Source organism: Xenopus laevis, chromosome 2L (assembly GCF_017654675.1).
Source record: "Xenopus laevis strain J_2021 chromosome 2L, Xenopus_laevis_v10.1, whole genome shotgun sequence".
Classification (NCBI taxonomy): domain Eukaryota; kingdom Metazoa; phylum Chordata; class Amphibia; order Anura; family Pipidae; genus Xenopus; species Xenopus laevis.
In genome coordinates, this window is record NC_054373.1 from 47,503,583 (window position 1) to 47,526,528 (window position 22,946).

The following is a 22,946-nucleotide window of genomic DNA, read 5'->3' on the forward strand; positions in this document are numbered from 1 at the left end:
TGTCTAGTTAGTTCTCAGACAAGCTGTTTATGCTGACAAAAGGATACTGTGAGTTGTGTGAGTACTTCTCAATAGAACTAAGGCAAAGTCTGCTCAAAATCCTGCTTGCCTCCCAGTCCCACTATAAAAGCTAAGGCTACAAAATTCCCTAAAATACACATTTTTAAAACATAAAATAGGTAAAAGGAATTATCCATGTTTCCCTCAAAATACTGAATTTATTTTACTCTTGTTTGATATGCAGTACAGATTCTTTCCACATGAGGGTAGCTAAATGCTATTTTCATGTACTGATTACACAAGGCCTTTTTTTTGCTTGCAACAGTCAAAAAAAAAAGTTTCATTGCTTCTTGAGATTACGACAAAAACAATCAATTTTGGTGATGGTCATTACTACAAAACCCAATAAATGGATTTGCAAATGGTCTTTACCACTGTTGCATGGTTCAGCAGATGGTGTAGGAATGTTAAAATTGGGGTACATAAAACCAGGGTTTTTCCCTGGAAAAAATTAGTGAACTACAAAGAAAAAATTTAAATGCAGGAAAAGTCAAGTTTTTTTAAGGAAAAGTGGGTATGGGTATTGGGTATGACATATAATGTGGGGAATCTACTCAAATTAAACTTATTAAACTGAGTGTTCCAACAATAGGCAAAAGATGGCTGAACAAAGCAGAGCTAATATCAAACAAAACAACTTTTTCTGCTGCTGCAAAAAAAAATTTTTTATAAGCACACAGAAAAAAATATATGAAAAAAATTGAAAGAATTTATAACAATAAAAATGGACACTCATTGGTCCAGGAATATATGCTTCTATGGTTAGTCTCATTGATCATGTTATATATACTTTATAGCACTGTGAGTTTCTTGGTTCCTGTTTTAAATGCTTTATGGCAAAGAATACTGTATAGCAGTGCTGTCCTACTTCTGTAGTACTGAGAGACAGAATTTTTCTGGCCTAGATGGTGGAGGGCTGATAATGGAAATCAGTGTTGGCCACTGCCTGTTTTTAAACCACACCCACTTTAAACCACACCCATGTCATCACAAGGAATGTTAAGACCATGTCCACAAGGTGGTAACACACCTAAAAAAACAAATGATTGGTGCTAACTGCAGGGATATCACTCATCCATGAAAAATTTAAGTTGTATTAAATTAAAACATGCACTTAAATCCATATGCCTCATCTGCCTGTGGATAGCACAGCACCCCCCCCCCCCCAGCACATGGTGAAACACCATAGGGGCTTCTAACAACAATTTCAAACTGCTAACAAACTCCCAGAACAAACCCTACCAGGGTCACGTCCCACTGGTAGCATAGGGCAGGTATGGCACACACACACTGAACATTCGGCAGGTAGAGTATGGCACACACAGGGAGAACAGGGAAGGCAGAATGGATCAGGAGACAGGAAAACCTATCAGGACCACTCTACTATGAACAGTTCATGTTGTGCTACATACAGTGACACAATTCTGGTACCCCTCCAGCAGTTTGTATGAAGTGTAAACAGGTGAACAATGGGGCACTGTATAAAATGTGAACAGGACAGGGCTTTACGTGTGTAAACAGTACAGGGCTTTAGGTGTGTGAACAGTAGAGGCGTTACAGGTGTGAACAATGCAGGAATTAAAAAAAATCACTTGCTGTGAGGCCAATGGGAGCTACATCCAAGGGGCAGAGAGCAACATTTGGGATCACTGCGCTAGACAATGGCACTGAGCTATGAACCCATTTATGCCCATTCTCCTCAAATCCCATTCAGCACAGACCAAATCAGAAGTTATCTGGATGCAGAATGAATTGAACAGCACATACAACATTGGGCAAGTGAATGCATTAAATACAATCTTGTCCAAGAATCTCATTCCCATCTGGTGGTTGGCACATGGGAATGGCTAACCCTTACACTGTTTCTACTAGGTGGAACATAGACATACTCTTGCTAGTTGGTCCTGACTGTCTCCTACAACTGGAACTATGGGAGGCCTCCTAGACTATGGAACTAAGGAATATCCATAATATACCTGGGTCAATGGGATTTGCTCCTTTCCACAGTTTTTGCACTTCCTAGACCTAAGGCAATAAAACACAATGAGATTTGTCACTCATGGGAAATTTGTGTATATGTCGGCCAGAAGGCAAAGGCAATTCCCTTAAAGGAGAAATAAACCATAAAAATGAATATGGGTAAAAATGCCATATTTTATATAATGACCTTATTGCACCAGCCTAAAGTTTCAGCTTCTCAATAGCAGCAATGATCCAGGATTTTAAACTTGTCACAGGGGGTCACCATCTTGTATTTACGACACTCACATGCTCAGTGTGCTCTGAGCAGCAAATTTACAAGCAGAAAATGAGTTTTGTCTGCAATATAAGCTGATACTACAGGACTGATTATTACATTCTGATGCTAATTGCACTGGTTTGTGTGTTGCCATGTAGTTATTATCCATATTAAGTATTAATCAGCCTTTTATTGTGACAATTCTATTCTGTATAAACAGTGTATTATGAGTTGGTCCCTAAGCTCAGTAGCTGAAAGCAGCACAGAGTATGTGCAGAGAATCAGCAGAAAAGGAGATTGGGAGCTACTGGGTCATATTTGGAGGCACAGATCTTCCCTGCTAAAGGATTGTGGTTGCCTTGGGCTAGTATAGAAGTCCAAAACATAATGTACCACGCATCTAGCCTACTTCTTTAGTTAGGCTTTAGTTCTTCTTTAAATAACTGCAGGAGCTGCAGGAAGGGTTGACTGAAAAAGGACTGGTTGTACTGTCATGGTGCAGTGTTGGTTGCACAAACATGACCTGCATGACAGAGTCAGGAGGAAGCCTTATATACAAGCTCATCATACACATCAAGGTCTGGGATATGCAAAACAGCATTTAGACAAGTAGGGTTGCCATCTTGCTCTACAAGGTCAGGACAAGGGGACAGGTAGGTCACAGAACAGGCCAGATGACATCATGGGGCTACTGTGACTTGCTAAGTGGCATGTCCAGTTAATCTTAAATCAAATTTGCCAGCATTGCCCCTCTATGTGCTTTTGACAAAGTCTTAGAGAGAAAAGCTGCCAGCCCAGCTACTTTGCCCTTACCTTGCCCTTACTTTGTCATTAACTTGCCCTTGTAATCCACCCAGGTATATGATTGATGATTGAACCACTGCCATTCTTGGACCGGTTCACTCATATCTGACCTAGGTTAGTCAGCCTCCAAAGGATGTGAAATGTCTTTGTTGTAGGGGTCAGTTGAGGCATATTCATATGTTTTCTGATTCATATGTTTTCTGCTGCAACAGTTGTTCCTGTCCTTGGCTTTACAATGTATATTGTATATTGCTGACATCTATTGGTGACCTTTTGAGTGCAGCTTTGGTTAACTAAATGAGTTATTGTGGGATATTGCAACTGGTTGTTACCATACATCTTATGGGATAGCTGGTGCTTCAACGTATGCATATTTGCAGTGGCGTAACTAGATGTTGCTGGGCCCTACAGCAAATTAATTTTAGGGCCCCCAACATATCCAGTGTTTGTCCTGTTTTACCAATATATGTTGAAATTGCTCATCAATAAGAGCCTCATGGGGCCCCCTATACCTCCTGGGCCCCCCTGCAGCCACAGGGTCTGCTTCCTCTGTAGTTACGCCCCTGCATATTTGTATTTAGAAAGCTCTACTTGTACATACAGCTCTGTTCAGTAGACAATCACCAAAGGTTTGTTTGCAGCATTTAAGAAAAGAAACAGTGCCAGGCCATCCCCCCTCCCTGTCCCTGCACTACCTTAATACCAAAAATGAGAGTTTAACTCTCACATAAGGCATTATTGGCGGAGACATGCAAATAGCTTCCCACCCCTTTCCACATTTTGCAATGGGATAAACAAAACAATCTGCTGATGTTCTGGTAAATGTAAATAGTCTCCGCTTCCCAATAATATTTAGTATTACGGTGCATCTTACTTATATATGTATAACTATTTTTAAAGCGCTACATGAATACGCCTTACTATACAATTTTACAGAATAGAAAAGTACAGAGGGAGGACAACCATAATAATAAATAAGTAACAAGTATAGTAATAAATAAGTGCCATAAAGATGCCTATAGCTATAATGTAAAGCCAAAACAGCTTGGTCTGAGGCAATACCATAATTACCATACAGCAGGCCGTACAACTGTGAGGGGACCTAGGTAGTGTGGCCACCTGTCTCGTTTAGAACTCCAACATCACAAGCCCACCACAAAATACCATCACATCCTCTTTAGTGTCATTGGCACAAAAGCAGACTGATGGCCGACCAGGCGGGGGGAGATATTCTTTGTGGGCAGGGGGCAGCCCTTCTTAGTTACAGTATGTTTCTGGTCAGAGGTAATTTTTATTCTGAAGAAGGAACAGCTGTTTTAGAGGTTGTTGGACCGAAAAACTTTCTATTATTTGAAAAGCAGTTATTTTCATTTCCCAATTTACTCAGCATCTAGGCCACAGCTAGTGGCATGGGTATATCTTCAGGTATTTTAAGACATTTTCTCAGTTGAGTAGCAGTGTCGGACTGGCCCACCAGGATACCAGGAAAACTCCCGGTAGGCCCAGGTGTCAGTGGGCCATCATGCTTCTTTATATTGGGCCTATTTCATGGCCATTCCTTATTTCTATGAGAACATAGAGGCTAAATAAATGGACTAATAGATTAGTATGTAAAGAAAGGAGACTAGGAGAATAGTGGTTGAGTGAGGTGAGGAAGAAAATAGTACTGAGAGTTGGCCCCTGATCTAAAAAATTTTGGTGGGCCCATGGTCTAAGGTTTTCTGTGTGCCCCTGGTGTTCCAGTCTGACACTGATGAGTAGTATCTGATGAGTAGTATTTGCATTTTCATCCCCACAGCATCCTGCTGTCAGGGGCGATCCTGGCCCCTCTGCCTCCTGAGGCAGCTTGCAGTTGCTGCCGCCCCACGAGGGCAGCAGAGAGGGTCGGAACGCTAGTGCAGAGAGCATAATTGCGCTCTCTGCGTTAGAAAAGCCGAATTTCCGGTTTGAAAAGCGGAAATTCGGCTCTTAAAGTACCAGGAGTGGCATTTTTGCCGCCCCTGGTACCTAGTTGGGCGCTGCCGTCTGAGGCGTGATTCCCAGCTCGCCTCATTGGCGAAGCGCCCCTGCCTGCTGTGGGGATGGGCATGCAAGAGAACCTTCTTCACTGTGAATCAGTCATAGAGATTCATCTTTCATCTAGAAAGTGATTTCAAGCACAAGAAAAAATAACACTGAATTAGTCCTGGTCCAGTCAAATCCCTGATCTCAGTCTACTGAGAATCTGTGGCACTGTTTGACAATTGAGGTACAGAGCATTCCTTTTGGAATCAAAATGTCACACAAAGCCAGCTGTTAGTGTAGCATTTGTTATGGGAGCAAAATGGGACATTGCATTTGCTGTTATTTATGCCCTTTTCTTTCTGCATCGTTCATGAAATGTCAGATTATTTGTTTAAATGCTATACAAAGTCTATAAAATTAAGATCAGTCAATGCCCATCTCAGCCTGCTGTAATGTTAAAGGAACAATAACACCAACAAATAAAAGCTTTTTAAAGTAATATCCTGTACTGTTGCCCTTGATTTGGTAAAAGTTATGTGTTTGCTTTAGAAAGACTACTGTAGTATATGTAAATCGGCTGCTGTGTAGCCATGGGGGCAGCCATTTGAACTCAAAAAGTAGAAAAGGCACAGGTTAGATAGCAGATAAAATGTGTACAATGGTATTCTACAGTGTGCATCTGTTATCTGCTATGTGACCTGTGCTTATATGGTTGCCCTCATGGCTACACAGTAGCTTGATTATATAAACTATGGTAGTATTTCTAAAGCAAACACAGCAATTGTACTAGTGCAGGGAAACGGTACATTATAGTCTAATTACTTTAAAAAACTTTCATTTGTTGGCGTTACTCTGCTTTTATTTAGTACACCCACAAACAATTTTTTCCCACATACTTAAAGAGCTGTATTTTGCTTTATTCACCTATCCCTCAAGCATATCAAAATCTCACAGATTTAGCTGTCTCTCTTCATGCACCATTAGCCTCTTTAATGAGTCTTGCAACATGATATTGTTTACATATGGGTGCAGCCATCCTATCCCCAGGGACAGAAGCAGCAGCAGCAGCATTACACAGTGCAAGCACACTTGTTCCTGCTCAGCAGCTTCACTAGGACAGTAACCTACTTCACTTTAAAATCCCACTGGCTAATCAGAATGCAGAACACAGTCACCAGTGAGGAAGAGGCAGCGTCAGCCAATGATAATCTGTAGCACAGACACTGCTTCTCACAGCTGGAAATAAGCTATGCCTGAATCTTGTTGTGTTTCTCTGTTCAGCCAGATCCTTATTCCGCTCTTGCTTCTCAGCATCAGGTGACCTGCAGCATCTGCATCTGACATGGCTGACACAAAGTGATGCTGAATCTGTTGTTTGGGAATACAAAGGCAGGGCCAGACGACCCCTGAAAGGAAGCGGCTGATTAGAAGTAGTGGAACTCCTGGTAAGTTGTGTCTTCACTTTGCTTCTGTTTTATCACCATGGTTGAGAGATAATTAAAAAAAGGCTGGTTATATGTTTTTACCTTTATAATCCATTTATAATATAAAGCACGCTTACCCTTTATTCATTTTATTTCACTGTACTATTGTATTACAGTTCAAAGTACTGTATTTATTCATTTAAAAAGTGCACTTTACATATAAACAGTTTGTGGCTGCTTCAACAATTGTGGTACATGCTAAATAGATATCTATAGATTATCTATAGATAATAGACAGCTAAATAGATATCCTATATAGATATATATATATATATAGGATGTAATGGCGATGGGTTCATGACACACCGGGCGGGGTTGTGATGTCATGGGCATTGCAATGACATAGTGATCAGTGATTGGCCAATCACCCTGTAATCACCCATAGCAAATCCTGCTTGGTTTTCCTAATTTGAAAAAAACAGTCAGGCAGTTTAGACCCGGATAGCCCTTCAAAAAACTGGGCTGTCCCGGTCAAAACAGGACAGGTGGCAACTATATATATATATATATATATATATATATATATATATATATATATATATATCCGGAAACCTGTTACCAGGTCCCGAGCATTCTGGATAACAGGTCCCATACCTATATATATATATATATATATATATATAAATATATATATATATCTATATATATATATATATATATATATATATATATATATATATATATATATATATATATATATATATAGGTATGGGACCTGTTATCCAGAATGCTCGGGACCTGGTATTTCCGGATAACGGTTCTTTCTGTAATTTGGATCTTCATACCTTAAGTCTACTAGAAAATCATGTCAACATTAAATAAACCCAGTAGGCTGTTTCCAAGTTTGCTTCCAACAAGGATTGATTATATCTTAGTTTGGATCAAGTACAATGTACTGTTTTATAACTACAGAGAAAAAGGAAATCATTTTTAAAAATTTGTATTATTACATTATAATGGAGTCTATGGGAGATGGACATTCCGTAATTCGGAACTTTCTGGATAACAGGTTTCCGGATAATAGATCCCATATGTGTGTGTGTATATATATATATATATATGGATTCTTTAATTTACTGTGGGTGCTGGGTTAAATTTTACACCTTAATTTCCACATAGAGCTACACTCCAATATTAAGGGGCAGATTTACTATGGTTCGAGTGAATTTTCAAAGTACAAAAAGTTCAAATTTCGAAGTAATCTTTTGGATACTTCGACCATCGAATAGGATACTACGACTTCGAATTCACTTCGACTTTGATTCGAAGTAAAAATCGCTCGACTATTCGACCATTCGATAATCGAAGTATTGTCTCTTTAAAAAAACTTTGACTTCAATACTTCGCCAATTTAAACCTGCCGAAGTGCTATGTTAGCCTATGGGGACCTTCCAGAGCAATTTTCTAAGTTTTTGGCATTCAAAGGACAATTGTACAATAAAATCGTTACAATTTCGTAGGATTCAATTCGATGGTCGAATTTCAAAGTATTTTACACTTCGAAATTCGACCCTTGATAAATCTGCCCCTAAGTGAATCAAGTCACATTTATTGCATAACCACACAGATTTATATATATCCTTTGGTAAAGCTGGAGCACCCACATACAAAAAATATCAGCTGCCATGGTGCTTTTTATATATCAATATAAACAAACAAAGAATAAACCGCACTCACAGGACTTGTTTAGTGCAAAAAAAGTGGTGGTCTATTGCAACGTTTCAGCTCCTAAACTCAAGCGGTGAGTGTATATATATATATTTATTGTTCTTACCTTTTATATAGCACTGGGAAATTAAACAGCTCTTTAGAGGAAATATAATCAGTGGGGTGTATACATGTGTATATAATTTTCTCTGCATTCATATGTTCTTGGCAGTTTAATTTAATAACCTGCCAGCATATTCCCCACATAAGGCTAGGACTACACGGCCAATTTCGCAGCGATCCGACGCGCTGTGCAAAATCGAAGGCGTCAAGTCGGATGCAACAGAAACAAGGTAAGTAATTGCAGTGTCGGATCGTGTCGCATTGTTGACCCGACGCGACACGACTGTCGAATGCAGACGCAGCGTGCATCGTCTGCATCCGACAGTCGTGTCGCGTCGCATCAACAATGCGACACGATGCGACAATTGAATTACTTGCCTTGTTTCCGTCGCATCAGACGTGATGCCTGCGATTTTGCGCATCGCGTCGGATCGCTGCAAAATCGGCCGTGTAGTCCTGCCCTAAGAGAGAAATTCACAGACATCAGTTAAATTTTTTAACAGTACCTATATAAAGAAATCAGTACATGTATAAGGGCTCTTACTGACGAGCGGTTGAAGCTGCGCTCCCCTGCGTTCCGTTTTTCTGTGTTCAGCCGCAGGGGAGCGCAGGAATAGATGCATTTAGCTTTTTTCAATGGGGCTGAACTCACACAGGCGCGTGTAGGCGCCGAACGCAGGTTGAGACGCAACCTGCTGCATTTTTCCTGCGTTCGAGCACCTACACACGCCTGGGTGAGTACAGCCCCATTGAAAAAAGCTAAACGCGTCTATTCCTGCGATCCCGGGGAACGCAGGGGAGCGCAGCTTCAACCGCTCATCAGTAAGAGCCCTAATATGTGTCTTCTGTGGCTACCACAGCTGTGATTTGCCTGAATAATGTATCATTATATTGTAATGATTGTATTGTAATGACATAATTTAATATGAAAATATGTAATGACATTATTCATTGTGAAAATGTAAAACTTGTAGTTTGCCACATCTTCAGCTTTTAGTTGCAGTCATGCTTATGACTCATTTATGGTTTGTTTTTTTTCCCATAACAAAAAATTGGATAAATATATAAAAAAGTGTTACACTGTGGGGTCTGCTGAAGTCTGCTGTCTCAGCTGAATACATTTAAAAGTGACGCGTTTTCTTTTGCATGTCCAGTGTTATGGAAATGCACACACCCAGTAAATGCATACTTTAAATTGGGGGAGTCCCTTCTATGCACAGTGTTCAACAAAACCTATGATATTATGCAAATATCCCAGAACATTTGCATGTACGAAATGGAAATGCTCCCATATCTTCTCAGCTGAGAGCAGGAACCTAATCTCATCTAATTTTACATGCAGTGCAGAGATGCGGTGTACTCATTACCAGATTATTAGTTAAATCCTGGAGGCTCATTTGTGCTTTGAGGGCTTACTTTAGCAATTTAGTCATTTAGAAGGCTTCTCTGTTAAAGGGCCAGTATGTTAATATGATTTACCTGTGCCTGAAACCATTCTTTCACCACCATGAGAGAACCCACCCATCTCTGATGTCATTAGATATTGATGGTTTTTTTAAACCCTTTTAAAACTTTGGTTTGGCCACAGGTTAGGGGCAGGTCAAGCAAGTAAATTCCCAACCCTTGAACATGAGATTAAAATGAACCCTTGTTTTGGGGTGATTATTTAATTCTGGTTTATTTTGTGCCTGTTCATATAAACTATTCATGATAGTCTTTTGCAATAGTGATATTTGGTGTCTGCATCTGCATATCTGCAATATATGTTGCAGAAAACCGAGCTGAGCTAAAATGGCAACAAAAATGAATGCTAACAAAAGGCAACTATTCCAAGTACATAGGCATTAATGTTATAATGTGCAATGCTTTACAGACAATTTCAACAAGCTTTATTTAATGGATGCTATAATCCTCGAAATTCTAGAGGATTTTCCATGTGAGAACACAGAGGCAGACTTTAACCAAATTTTAGTTGCTCCTGTAAATTCTAGTAATTATTTGAGACATTGTAGTTACCTGCAGAGTTTGACAATCCCATTCTATTCCTGATTAGATGTCTCAAAATGTGCCCATTGCAGGTATTAGCTGTTCAAGTTGTCACCTGTGATTCTTCTGAGCACTCAGTCAGTAACTTTCATGCCCTCTGTGACTGATTTGTACGAGTTGATTGGTGTAAGAAAAAACAGTTTAGGATTGGGTTCTCTTTCCTAAAAAAATAAAAGTAGAAGAAAAAATCCAGTTACTGGGGAGCCCAGTGTGGTTTTGTGTCTTTGCTCCAACAACAATTATTGTTAAAGGGCATAAATACCCCAAACTCAGTAAATAAAACTCTTCGAGGAAATAAGTGTCATCTCTGTCCATATAAGAAATGTGTGTGTCACACAAGACCCTCAATTTCCCTTTAACAGTGTCCAAAAGACAAACTTTCCATAACTTTCTTTTATTAACGGTTGTTCATTCTTCCCTTTAGTAAACAAATGTTCTTGAATGATTCCTGATTCCCATCTGCTGCAGGAAATTGCATCTAGTTCTGGGGATAAAGAATGAGTTGTGTAAATCTCTCTCATTGGGGCCTTGTATCATGCAGATAGAATTTGACAAGCAGAAAAATGTATAAGCAGGGAATGTACTATATATTGTATAGCCATAGTGACATATGAATTAATGCCCAGATCCCACTGGGATTTTTCCTGATGACACGCTGGCCCAGTCTGACTCTGATAACCCCATATGAGGTGTGTGTTTTAAACTTCTTTTTTGTTTTACAATCCAACTACTGCCATCCCATTTTAAAATATATTGGATGTTGCATATTTTATTCAGTTTCCTTCTAATTATAAGACATATATAGTATTATAATGACTTTTTGCCATCACTATTAATGACTTATTAATCATTGCCATTTTTATTGAGTAGTGTAAAACTTTGTCTCAGAACATCACTTACCGTATCAACTTCAGTATAAGTAGATAAAAAAAAGATGCATAAACAGACAACAGTACATAAAAAACATGAATAGAACATGAATACGGTTTCATGGTGAATTTCATAGATGGGGTGCTCTTTTATGATCAGTTTCATTGGTGGGGTTGCAACTGAGGCAAAATGCACCGTGCTTATTGGGCTAAAACAACGGTTAGTTTCAGTAAAACAAGGAATTAGAGCTGCAGTAAATGCAGAGAGACATAAACTGCAGCTCTAATTCCTTGTTTCATCCACGTAAGCAAAGTATCACGATTAGACACGAAAAAACTGTTACCTTGACAGCTGAATTACCCTACTGCAGCTTAAGCATCTGCTCAAGCATTTAACTTCATTTTTACTAGGTTATTTTATAGTGATAGATGGAGCAGGCTGGACACGTTAACTATATACAGTTAGTCAGGGTCATATATAATGGTGTAGTAGTGCTATTATAAATTACCATAACAGGCCCAGGTCCAGCTGGCCAGTGCCCAAGGCAACCTGGCAGGCCACTTCACCCCTTCCCCGGTGCGTGTGCGAATGCGATGTAGTGATGCGTGTGCAGAGGGAAGCGAGCATGGAGAAGCTCACTAAGCACCAGTGGGGGAACAAGGGTCCGGACCAGAGACAGGCGAAAGAAGAGGTACGTGCTTGGTGCCCCCACTTTCGTTATGCCCTGGGCACTTGCCTCTTCTGCCTACCCCTAGTTCCGGGCCAAGCTGACCTGGAGCCCAAGGCAACCTACCCGGTTCAAGGAGGGGAAAGTGCCAGGGGGGAAGCAGCAGAGTGGAGGGCAGAGCAGCAGAGGGAAGCAACTAAGAACTAGGGGTAGGCAGAACAAGTACCTGCACAGCGCCCCCTATTGTTGCGCCCTAGGCAGGTGCCTCTTCTGCTTAGCCCTTGTTTTGGCTCTACGGCCCTGCACCATATAATTTGCCTGTAACAGAAACGCCATGTTTGCTGCATTAGGCCCTGAATCATAATTTATCATGATTAATAAAGCAGTTACACTGGTCAGTGCAGAAAAAAAAAAATCAGGCCCCCATTGTTGGTGGACATTGACCCATGAACCCCACACACCTGTTCCAGTAACAACTAGTGACAGCCCTCTGTCGCTGTCTACTGGGCCTTGAACTCCCCCCCCCCCCCGTGGTTGTGTGGTCTGCTCCCTTCAGTAATTACTGACTGAATTACACTTTGCAGTACTGTAAGCATCAGCTCTTTAAGAGGGCTAGGGTATTTTTAATTGACAGTGAATATTTTGCATATATTTAGCACTCTTCTGCTAAATCTGAGATAAACAAATGGCATTTAAAGAAGTGCCCCTGATATTTTAAATGATCTGATCGCCTTATTTTAAATGTGGTCATCCTCAAAAGCGTTTAAAACGATTCTCTTCTTTTTAACAGTTCTAAAATAACATTCAAGGGATGTTATGATAATCTTTGGGAGGCCAAGCCAAGGTTTAATTTTAGAAAGCAATTTTAATTTGCTGTGGCACAGAAAGATACAGCCTGAAATAAAACTTTTTGCAAAGGCATGTTAAATACTATTAACAGCAAGCGAACATGGAAAAGCAAATATAAATATAATAAATCCAGGATTCCCTTATATGTACTGTTTATAAATTTTAAGTTTTCCCTAGACCACAGTATTCTTGCCCTCCCGATTTTTTTTTTTAATTCAACGCTGAGTAAGTATTTATAAATCACTTGGGTCATGACTAAGATGGTGCATACAATAGTCTTTGGTGACACCCACTGTATTCAATATTGTGGTGCTAGGGATCCATTTTAGTCACTGTATTCTCATCTATATGAATCATAGAACTCACAAACACACTTTACTTGATTTTCAGCAGAACAGCAACATTTATTTGCAGGCTTCCGTTATCCGGAAGCCTGTTATCCAGAAAGCTCTGAATTACAGAAAGACCATCTCCCATAGACTCCATTTTATCCAAATAATCCAATTTTTTTTTAAATGATTTCCTTTTACTCTAAATAATAAAACTTGTTAAAGTATGTCCTCAGGGTAATTGTGCTCCCGTCATTGCACCCTAGGCATGTGCCACCCCTAATTCTGACCTTGGTAGAACCAATGACCAGTAGCAAGATTATATAATACGCACTTTATACACATGCCTGGTTCATGTTTCTATTGAACATATAACAACAGTGGCATGCAAATATCTGAGTGTATTACTGTTCATATAATAGAGATCCTGTTGCACAAGAAGAAAAGACAAATAACAAAAATTCCAGTATGTTGTATAAGGTATTAAGTATTTAAATGTAAATTTGTAATTGATGGTTTTTAGTTATGTACAGTACTTTTTTATTCTGTCGTTTTCCAACATGGCAGTAACTTCTGTGCCAAAAGGCTAGATTTGAAAGTCAGATCAATTAAAAAAAGAGAGAAAATCATGTTTATTGATGTTTAAACTGGCAAACATAAAAAGGGTAATTTACAAACACAGCCTCATGGTACTTACACCTATTGATGGTATTTATTAAAAGTCCAAACACTTTCTTGCACTTCCATATAGTTGCCCTAAGCAGCTATCCAGTCCATCCATTTAGTCTGATTTCATAAATCATGTGCAAGTGCACCTATCAGGGGAAACCTAGAGCTACTGCCACCCTGAACATGTTGGTAATTCTGGGGTCAGTGTTTGACTGGGTTGTCCGGAGCCTACCAGGGTCTACTACCTCATTCCCCTTTGCAAACTTCCCCCAATGCCTCATCACTAATTCCTTCCCTCCTGCCCCACTGCATAACTCCTCTGCAAAACTTGCAGCAAATTGAGGGGGGTCTGCAGATACCTTTGCAGAAAGCAGTCCTGGGTCAGTGGTGCCTATGAGTGCTAGAGCCCACCAGCCCAGTCCAACCCTATCCAGGTTTCCTATAGCAGGTTGAGTAAATGCTAACTGTATTATAACAGCAAACACTGTACAATTACACAAACTCCACTAAGAGAATTTTGTGGACGTGTGCAACCAACCACAATGACACTGACATTGTAGGAAACATGCTTGGCTAATTTGCATCTGAAAATTGCATTTGGCTTACTGAACTCCATTAGTAAAATGACTCCTAGAATTTAAAACACTGGCATAAAATGACCAAAGCTATAGGACTGTAGATGTTATACTATAGGTTGCCTTTTCACCTACAGTATGTTTGTAAATTGAGATGGAGAAATGAGAAAGATAAATGGATCAACTAAATATTTAGAACAGTTTACAGAGTTGACAACCCATTCCCAGAGCTGCTTTGGAAAGTCATAAAAAGGTGAAAAATTAAGGTTTACACTTTAATATTATAAGAACAGTCACAAATAAAAAATTGAAGGTAATTGGAAAATGTCTTTATTTCTGGTGAACAATCTGAAACCATCTGAACTGAACAAAGTGTTGGAAGGTGAACAACCCCTTTAACCTAAGGATGTTACTTTGTTTAATGATATGGAGAAATGCTACTGTCGGCAGACTATAAGCGGCTAGTGTATTATTCATTTATCTTATATCAGAATTGAAGATGTACCATTTCTGGTTGAATTAATATCATTTATGTTTATTAATAAATCAAACTGTGGCCTTTTCACCCCAGGTTCTGAATGTAAGTAATGGGAGCAAAGGATGGGGCTTGAATGGAAGACAGCCTTGTAAATGAATCTACCCTAGTCAATAGGCCTTTTGCTGTATACTGTATAAAACCTTACCCATATTGATTATCTTACATATAGTATCACTTGCCTTTGAGCAGTACACTGAGCCTTGAACTGCGTATTTACAGTTCAGTCATCTGAACACTGACCAAACAGAATGTAAAAATAGTCAATCATAAATGCCCAAACACAGAATGATTTAGTATGTGCTGTTTTACATGGTTCACTGCCTGGATCTCATGCGCTAAAGTGAACACTTCTGTAAGGTGCATTTAGAGTGCGGGTGACTTTTTCTCTTCTTCTCAATGTGCTTTGTTATTTATTTAATGATACATCATGGAGTGAATTCTGCATTGTAACATATTATGTGACCATATTCGGCTTATCTATAATTGCAGTATATATTATACAGTATATATATGTGTTTCATTTAAACTGTCCAGTCAGGCAAAAGGATATATCTCCAGAGACACTGGATTGATGCCAAGTTGCTGAAAGGCATTGACAAATATTTATCCTTTGCACAGAATCAGGATTTGCAAATATGGTATTTCATGAAGTCTCACAGCCACGGAACAGTTAATTTTCTGATAGGTACAGGTGTCCCCTCCACATTGTTTTGATTTCTGCTGAATGTCTTCATTTGTACCTTTTAGGAAAGAGCATCTGGGCATCCTTAAATGGAACTTAGTTATACTGTTCTGGAGGAATGCCAAAACAATTAAAAAGAAACTGAGATTAAGCTGAGAAAAGGAGAAGGCTCTGTATTCCCAATGGTGACTTGGCCAAAAATACCCTTGCTAAAAGTATAAATTTGTGTACTAATAACCAAATAGCATTGCCGTATACTCTTTACCCCAATTCCAACTTGTGGCCCTCCAACTTGCGGTCTGAGCAATCACTGATAACAGTTGATGCTGGGGCTGTACTATACTATAAAGTCTGTACACCCATTAACCCTAGTTTATATGCAGTACAACATAGCTTTTGCACTAAAAGTGGAGCTACTTGGGGCAATTTATTAAGGATTTATTTTTCCGAGGGTTTCAAGGCAAAGTTGATCAATTTGAGCGATTCGAGTTTTTTTCCCACTGAAAACTCGATCAACTCGAGTTTTCAGGTTGTTAACCCTGAACCTGCTGATTCAAGCTTTTTCCATTCAAGTTTATTCTTAAAGGAGGAGAAAACCCTCTAGAAAAAACACTCTGTACCCCCCACCCCACGTAGACCCCCCCTCCCCCAGGCTAACTGCCCCCCCCCGGGGAAATGCCCCATACTTTACACTTTCCCCTCTTGTCGCAGATTCTGGCAGCAGACTTCACGGCATCCATCTTCCGGGTCCTCGGTAAGCTGACTGTGAGATCGGCAATCTCTGTTGATTTCGGTGCATGCAAAGTTGTCGAAAATTGGCAATCTCCCAGTCATCTTACCAAGGACCCGGAAGATGGATGCCGTGAAGTCTGCTGCCAGAATCTGAAACGAGGGGTAAGTATAAAGTATGGGGCATTTCCCCGGGGGGGCAGTTAGCCTGGGTGGAGGAGGGAGGGGGTCTACGTGGACTGGGGGGTACAGGGTTTTTTTCTAAAGGGTTTCTCCTTTAAATAAGAAACCATTCGAGTTGTCGAGTTCATTCAAGGTATAAAAAAACTCTAAAATTCGACTTTTGAGAAATAATCCCCTTAGTGTAAGGAGTGCTCAATGGTGCTTCATCCCCCATTGGCGGCATTTCCAAAATGGCAGTGCCCATGGTCCTTTAGGTCTGCAGTAGGAAGAATAGTAAGAATATGTTGAAATGAACAAACAAAAATTCAAGATAGAAAATTCAAGTTTCATCCCTAGATTGAGGTTTTTGATACAAGAAAATGCTACTAAATGCAACTTTTTAGGTGGCAGATGTTCAAAAAGTTATGATGAAAACAAGGACATATCTGACACAAAAGCTGGGATGAACTACTTTAGCGATTAAGAATCTTGTAGTAGAATTTTGCAGTTTGTTGTGGATTTTTCTGAAAGTTGTCCCGTTTTTGACACCTTACTTTTAGAACTGAATAAACATGAGTAGTGAACTTAACATTCCAGTGGATCCTTCCACCCCTGCTGTCTCAGAGAGAGGAAACAAAGGCATGGACTACAGAGACTGGGTCAGACGTAGCTACCTTGAACTAGTCACATCCAACCACCATTCTGTTCAGGCTCTTTCCTGGAGGAAATTGTACCTCAGCAGAGCCAAGTTAAAGGCCTCCAGTCGCACATCTGCATTGCTGTCTGGATTTGCTATGGTATGTAAGTAATATGCACCCACAGAACACTATACATGGTCCTTTGGGAGTCTGAAGCAAAAATGGCTGACACAGCTCTGTCCACTCGTTGGCTTTGATAAACAAAACATGTATGTTGTTAGGAAAGAAAGAAAATGTAGGTGTCTGCAAACCAATTACAGGTATGGGACCTGTTTTCTAGAATGCTCGGGACATGAGGTTTTCCAGATAACAGATCATTCTGTAATTTGGATCTTCATAACTTCTACAAAAACATCATTTTAACAATAAATAAACCCAACAGGCTAGTTTTACCTCCAATAAGGGTTACTTATATCTTAGTTTGGATCAAGTACAAGGTACTGTTTTATTCTTAAAGAGAATTTTAAGAAAAATGTAATTATTTGGATAAAATGGAGACAGCCCATAATTTGGAGCATTCTGGATAACGGGGTTCCAGATAACGGTTCTATACCTGTACTGCCATTGCAGCTATGACAAATAAAAGAACAAAGCATTATTTATTAGTCTATGGTTTCTTTCACCCTACAGACTGTGATCTAACTGGTTTTTTATTGATTCCACCCAAAAAGATTATAAATGCAAAAAAGAATTGGCAGAGAAACCCTCCTTTGGAATAGGGTAAAATAGGCTATTTTTATTCTAGCCAGCGGGAAGGCAGTTCGGGGAGATTAGTTGCCCAGACGAAGAGGAGATTTGTCACCGGGTGACTAATCTCCCCGAATCTGACCATGTGTCTCTAAAGGTGAACAACCCCTTTAACTTGCCTGTGACTGCAGGTAGCCAGAACACAGTACAGGTATGGGACCTGTTATCCAGAATGCTCAGACAACAGATCTTTCTGTAATTTGAATCTCCATACCTACTAAAAAAATAATTTAAACATGAAATAAACCCAATAAACTGATTTTGCTTCCAATAAGGATTAGTAATATCTTAGTTGGGATCAAGTACAAGCTACGGTTTTATTATTACAGAGAGAAAGGAAAAAATATTCAGATTTAGATTATTTGATTATAATGGAGTCTATGGGAGACGGCCTTTCTGAGCTTTCTGGCTAATGGGTTTCTGGATAACGGATCCCATACCTGTACTTATTTGCCATGTGCATGATAATCAATACCTGAAGCCACTGTTTCAGAGAAGGCACTGAATGTAATAGCTGCTTCCAGTAAGATAAATAACACCAATAAATCAGCTGCCTTTGCAGAATAATGTGTGCCAATACATTTCACCAAACATTCATGGAAACAACTGAACATAACAGTTACTTATAAACAAACCTAATTTTCCTCTTTAGCCATAGATCACACAGTGAATTCAAATGTGGAATGGTTTGTGTGTGTGTGTGAATTTAAATGAGACTATTATCTTAAACTGAAAAACCCATTAGGCTAAGCTGTTTGTTTCCATGTGCAGAAGATACACACGGTTTACACTAGTAACTGTACAGCAAGATTTGCAAGACGTGCCGGCGCATTAAATTGAACTTAGCCTCATTGTTTGAGGTTGTGACTATTCCACACTTCATGTACTGGCAGAAAAGTTTAAACAAAAGAATTGTTGTAAGTGTGGTGCGGGAGTAGGAAGAGTTGGCAGTATTTTATAAACATCTTGTATCAGCATACAAACATGACGTATTTAGAACAATTCGTGTCAAATACTGGAAGTTCTTTTTATACCAACAATATAGTTGTGTAATATTTCTTAATCCAGAATATGAGACTCAGCAATTTTTAAATATTCTGAATGAAGAAGAAGTCAGACCTGTTGGAGAGAACTTTTTTTTGGAACAAAAAGTGGAGTCTTGTTTTCAAAGACAATTGTGGTTTGGAAAGCTGCATGGAAGTGTTAATCAGCCCAGGGCATACACATCTTTACTAAATAAGGGCACTGTTTCAACCCTAAAATAAAAATAACACAATGCAATGTATATTCAAGTTTAACTGCAACAAAAACAAGTTGTTAAACTGGCATGATTTCATTATACTTTTGGGTATGAACATTCTTCAGTGGGTGTAACTTCCACATCTTTGTGATAATAACATGTTCAGCTGCAGGGTGTTTATTTTTAAAACATGTCAAGCCTAATAAAGAAATACTTCTCATTACACATTCAACCATTTTTTAATATTGCTGTTTTAGTATGTGCTGGACTACTGTTCCCATACTATCAGGGTCGGACTGGGCCGGCGGGAATCAGGGAAAAAAACCAAGTGGGCCCCGCCGCCCAGATACACGATCTTTAGGCGGCTTGCTGGGGTGGTTTGGAGGGGGGCCCTGGACAGAAGTCCTGGTGGCCCCCCAGTCCGACCCTGAATACTATGCCCTGATTCCACCCCCAAACCAATAGCTTCTCATGTTTAAAGCGTTTGTTCCCCTTTAAATTTACTTTTAAAGTGATATTTTGAGACATTTTGCAATTGGTTTTATTTTTTCATTATTTCTGGTTTTTGAGTTAATTCTTTTTTTTTATTCAGCAGCTCTCCAGTTTGTAATTTCTGGCTGCTAGTGTCCAAATTACCCTAGCAACCATGCATTGATTTTAATAAGAGACTGGAATATGAATAGGAGAGCTAGAGTAATAAAAAGTAGCAACAGCAATACATTTTGCATTTACATTTTAGATGGGGTCATTGACCCCCATTTGAAAGCTGGAAAGAGTCAGGAGAAGAAGAAGGCAAATCATTCACAAACTAATATAAAGAAAAAAATGAAGGCCAATTGAAAATTTGCTTTCAAAGTAAAACTCCCAAACTTGGCTGCCCTTTTATTAGACACCAGTGGGATCACCTGACTATAGCTGGGAAGGGTGGGAGCTACAACACCCCTGCCTAATGTTTTTAAAAACTAGTGGTGAGCACAACTTTCCCTTGTTTGTTATAGTTTATACAGGAGCAGTGACCAGCTCCATGTTGTAGCTCCCACCCTTCCCAGCTATAGTCAGGTGATCCCACTGGTGTCTAATAAAAGGGCAGCCAAGTTTGGGAGTTTTACTTTGAAAGCAGCTAGTAAGTTGCAGGTAAAAATTAGTCCCTTTGTAAAATGTATAACGAAGCAATTGAATTCTTAATGAATCAGATGAAAATTGAGCATAGGACTGGCCAGATATGGGATGACTTTGACGTAGTTGGTCAGCTTAAATATATTGCAATATATGGACAAACAATCCCTGTGTTGTTTAAAGGGTAAGGCATTTTTCAGTAGCAGTATGCACAAAATGTCGCTGTCTTAAACATATTGATAATGGGTTGAGTGCAGAGGAATCTTGTATTTGTCTATATGTATTTTGTGGTCACAGCCTCATTGCATCCCCACCTAATGTTTTTAAAAACTAGTGGTGAGCACAACTTTCCCTTGTTTGTCCTTCATACATCTTCCCCATAATATCCTTATATTTTACAAGAGGGTGTACTTTCTTCACTATATATGATACAGGTAATATGAAATATATATTATTGGCATCATTACTGACTGTGTAGGGAAATGTTCCTAAGCATTTTGTATTTGTCTCTATTAAAATGTCCAGGTTGCGATGGTAGAAGTCCAGCTTGAGATGAAATATGGATACCCACAACTGCTACTGATAGCATTTAGTGCTTGCACAACAGTGCTTGTTGCAGTCCACCTCTTTGCCCTGCTGATCAGCACATGCATTCTGCCCAATGTAGAGGCAGTGAGTAACATCCATAATCTCAACTCTGTCAACGAATCTCCACATGATCGCATGCATCCCTACATTGAGTTGGCCTGGGGATTTTCCACAGCCCTTGGGATCCTTCTTTTTCTCGCAGAAGTTGTCCTCTTGTGCTGGATAAAATTTCTACCCATTGACTCTGCACCAACACGGAATGAAACCACAACAACCCAAAAGCCACGTGGGAATGCAGGGTGGAACTCTGCACTGGTTTCAACCATCATCATGGTGCCTGTTGGCATCATCTTTGTCATCTTTACTATTCATTTTTATCGTACTCTAGTGAGGCATAAAACAGAGCGTCATCACCAAGAAATAGAAGAACTCCATAAATTGAAAGTACAACTTGATGGACATGATCGAGGCATAAATGTTGTGTGAGTAAGTCAGAGGAGGTTTTCTGTCAGTGGATATATTTACTATCCTATTGAGCAAGTGCACTCCTATCAGAGACATAGAATTTGCTGAGGTGTAAAACCTCCGGTCAGACATTTTGCACAATGCAGCTCGTTCTTACACAACGAGAAAGAGCAAAGGGAAAGAATCAAAAACAATTTTTTTTAAAAATCACAAATTTTTCAGAATTTATTAAACCCCGAGGGCTAAAAAGCCGGAATATAAAAACACGGCATCTCAAACCTGTCGAGGTTGCATAAAAGTCAATGGGAACAGTCCCATTGATTTTTGGGGGTTTTGGGAAATTTCACGATGTTTCCAGAGATTTCAGGTGAAAACTCAGAAAAATTCGGAGATTTCGGGGGAAATTCCCGAAAAAATCATGAAAATCTGAGCTTTTCCCGCAAAGCAAATTTTTGGGAAAATGTAATAATAAATAAGCGTTAAAACCCGGAGCGGGTTAGATCGGAGTTTGTAGCTGCCGATATTTAGATAAATTCGGACCTTGATAAATAACCCACTTAATCTTTATGCTTTTTTTTGACAAGTAACTAAAAGGGTTCCAAGGATCCGAAGGGGAGTTTTCTTTTCCTTACAGACTGGTACAGTTTTAACTCCCACTGTATATACAGTATATTTGCAGGGACTTGTACAGCTGAACAAACAATTATGGTTTACAACTTCTCTAGCATAAAAGGGATTTTGGGAAAGAAGGGAGTATTTATGACCAGCATAAGATGAATTTGATAATTTGGAAATTGATTTGTTGCAAATATTATTTGGAACAGCTACAAGTAAGATTTAGCACTAGGAAATAACACTCCCAGCATGCCCTGGCCACTTAACTTGCTTGGAAACACCTGGAGTGTTTTATGTTTTCCTACATGTGTATATTCATCAGTGGAACATTAAAATGAACTTGGTGCCTTTGTTTAGAATTCTAAGCTACTCTGCTTAGTTTTCATTAATACTTATTTTGTATATAATTTAAATATATTATATATTATCTTTTAAGAATGCACCAAATCCCAAAATATTTATTAATAGTAGTATTTTGGGATTTGCTCAAATCCTAAAGCCTTCATGGAAGATTTGGATAAATCTCAAACCCACCCCTTAAATTACATAAGTAAATTATGGCATGGAAGTGGTAAAGAGTGCTGCGGTAAAACTTTTTCGCATTTGGTTCAGCCAGGCACTTGGGTTCTTGGATTTGGTGCATCCCTGTTATTTTTTTGCATGGGTTTAAACCCACTGTTCTACAGGTATAGGGGTTTTCGAGATAAGGGTTCTACTCTACTGAAAATCATTTAAACATTAAATAAACCCAGTAGGCTTGTTTTGTCTTCAAAAAACATTATTACATCTAAGTTGGGATCTGGTACAAGGTACTGTTTTATTATTACAAAGAAAAAGGAAATCATATAAATATCGGAATTATTTAGATAGTCTACAGGAGGTGGCCTTCCCATAATTCTGAGCTTTCTGGATAATGGGTTTCTGGATAATGGATCCCATACCTGTACCAGAAAAGGGAATTAATGGCCAAATAATTTTTGTGCAAGTTGCATTTTCAGAT

At 39.3% G+C, this 22,946-nt stretch overlaps 1 protein-coding gene across 1 annotated transcript; it reads left to right on the forward strand.

Moving 5' to 3' along the window:
* The first annotated feature begins 6,202 nt into the window (after window positions 1-6,202).
* Window positions 6,203-21,590, forward strand: orai1.L (ORAI calcium release-activated calcium modulator 1 L homeolog). Its single transcript, XM_018245679.2, has 3 exons — window positions 6,203-6,552; window positions 17,038-17,274; window positions 20,804-21,590. Exons 2-3 carry the CDS (start codon window positions 17,050-17,052, stop codon window positions 21,350-21,352), a joined length of 774 nt encoding a protein of 257 aa, XP_018101168.1. The 5' UTR covers window positions 6,203-6,552; window positions 17,038-17,049; the 3' UTR covers window positions 21,353-21,590.
* The last annotated feature ends 1,356 nt before the right edge of the window (window positions 21,591-22,946 follow it).

Bases quoted from the DNA above. Each gene is read 5' to 3' on its own strand.
- orai1.L (XM_018245679.2), top strand. From the start codon at position 17,050: ATGAGTAGTGAACTTAACATTCCAGTGGATCCTTCCACCCCTGCTGTC. The intron at 17,275-20,803 runs GTATGTAAGTAA...TAAAATGTCCAG, and splicing joins TGCTGTCTGGATTTGCTATG to GTTGCGATGGTAGAAGTCCA.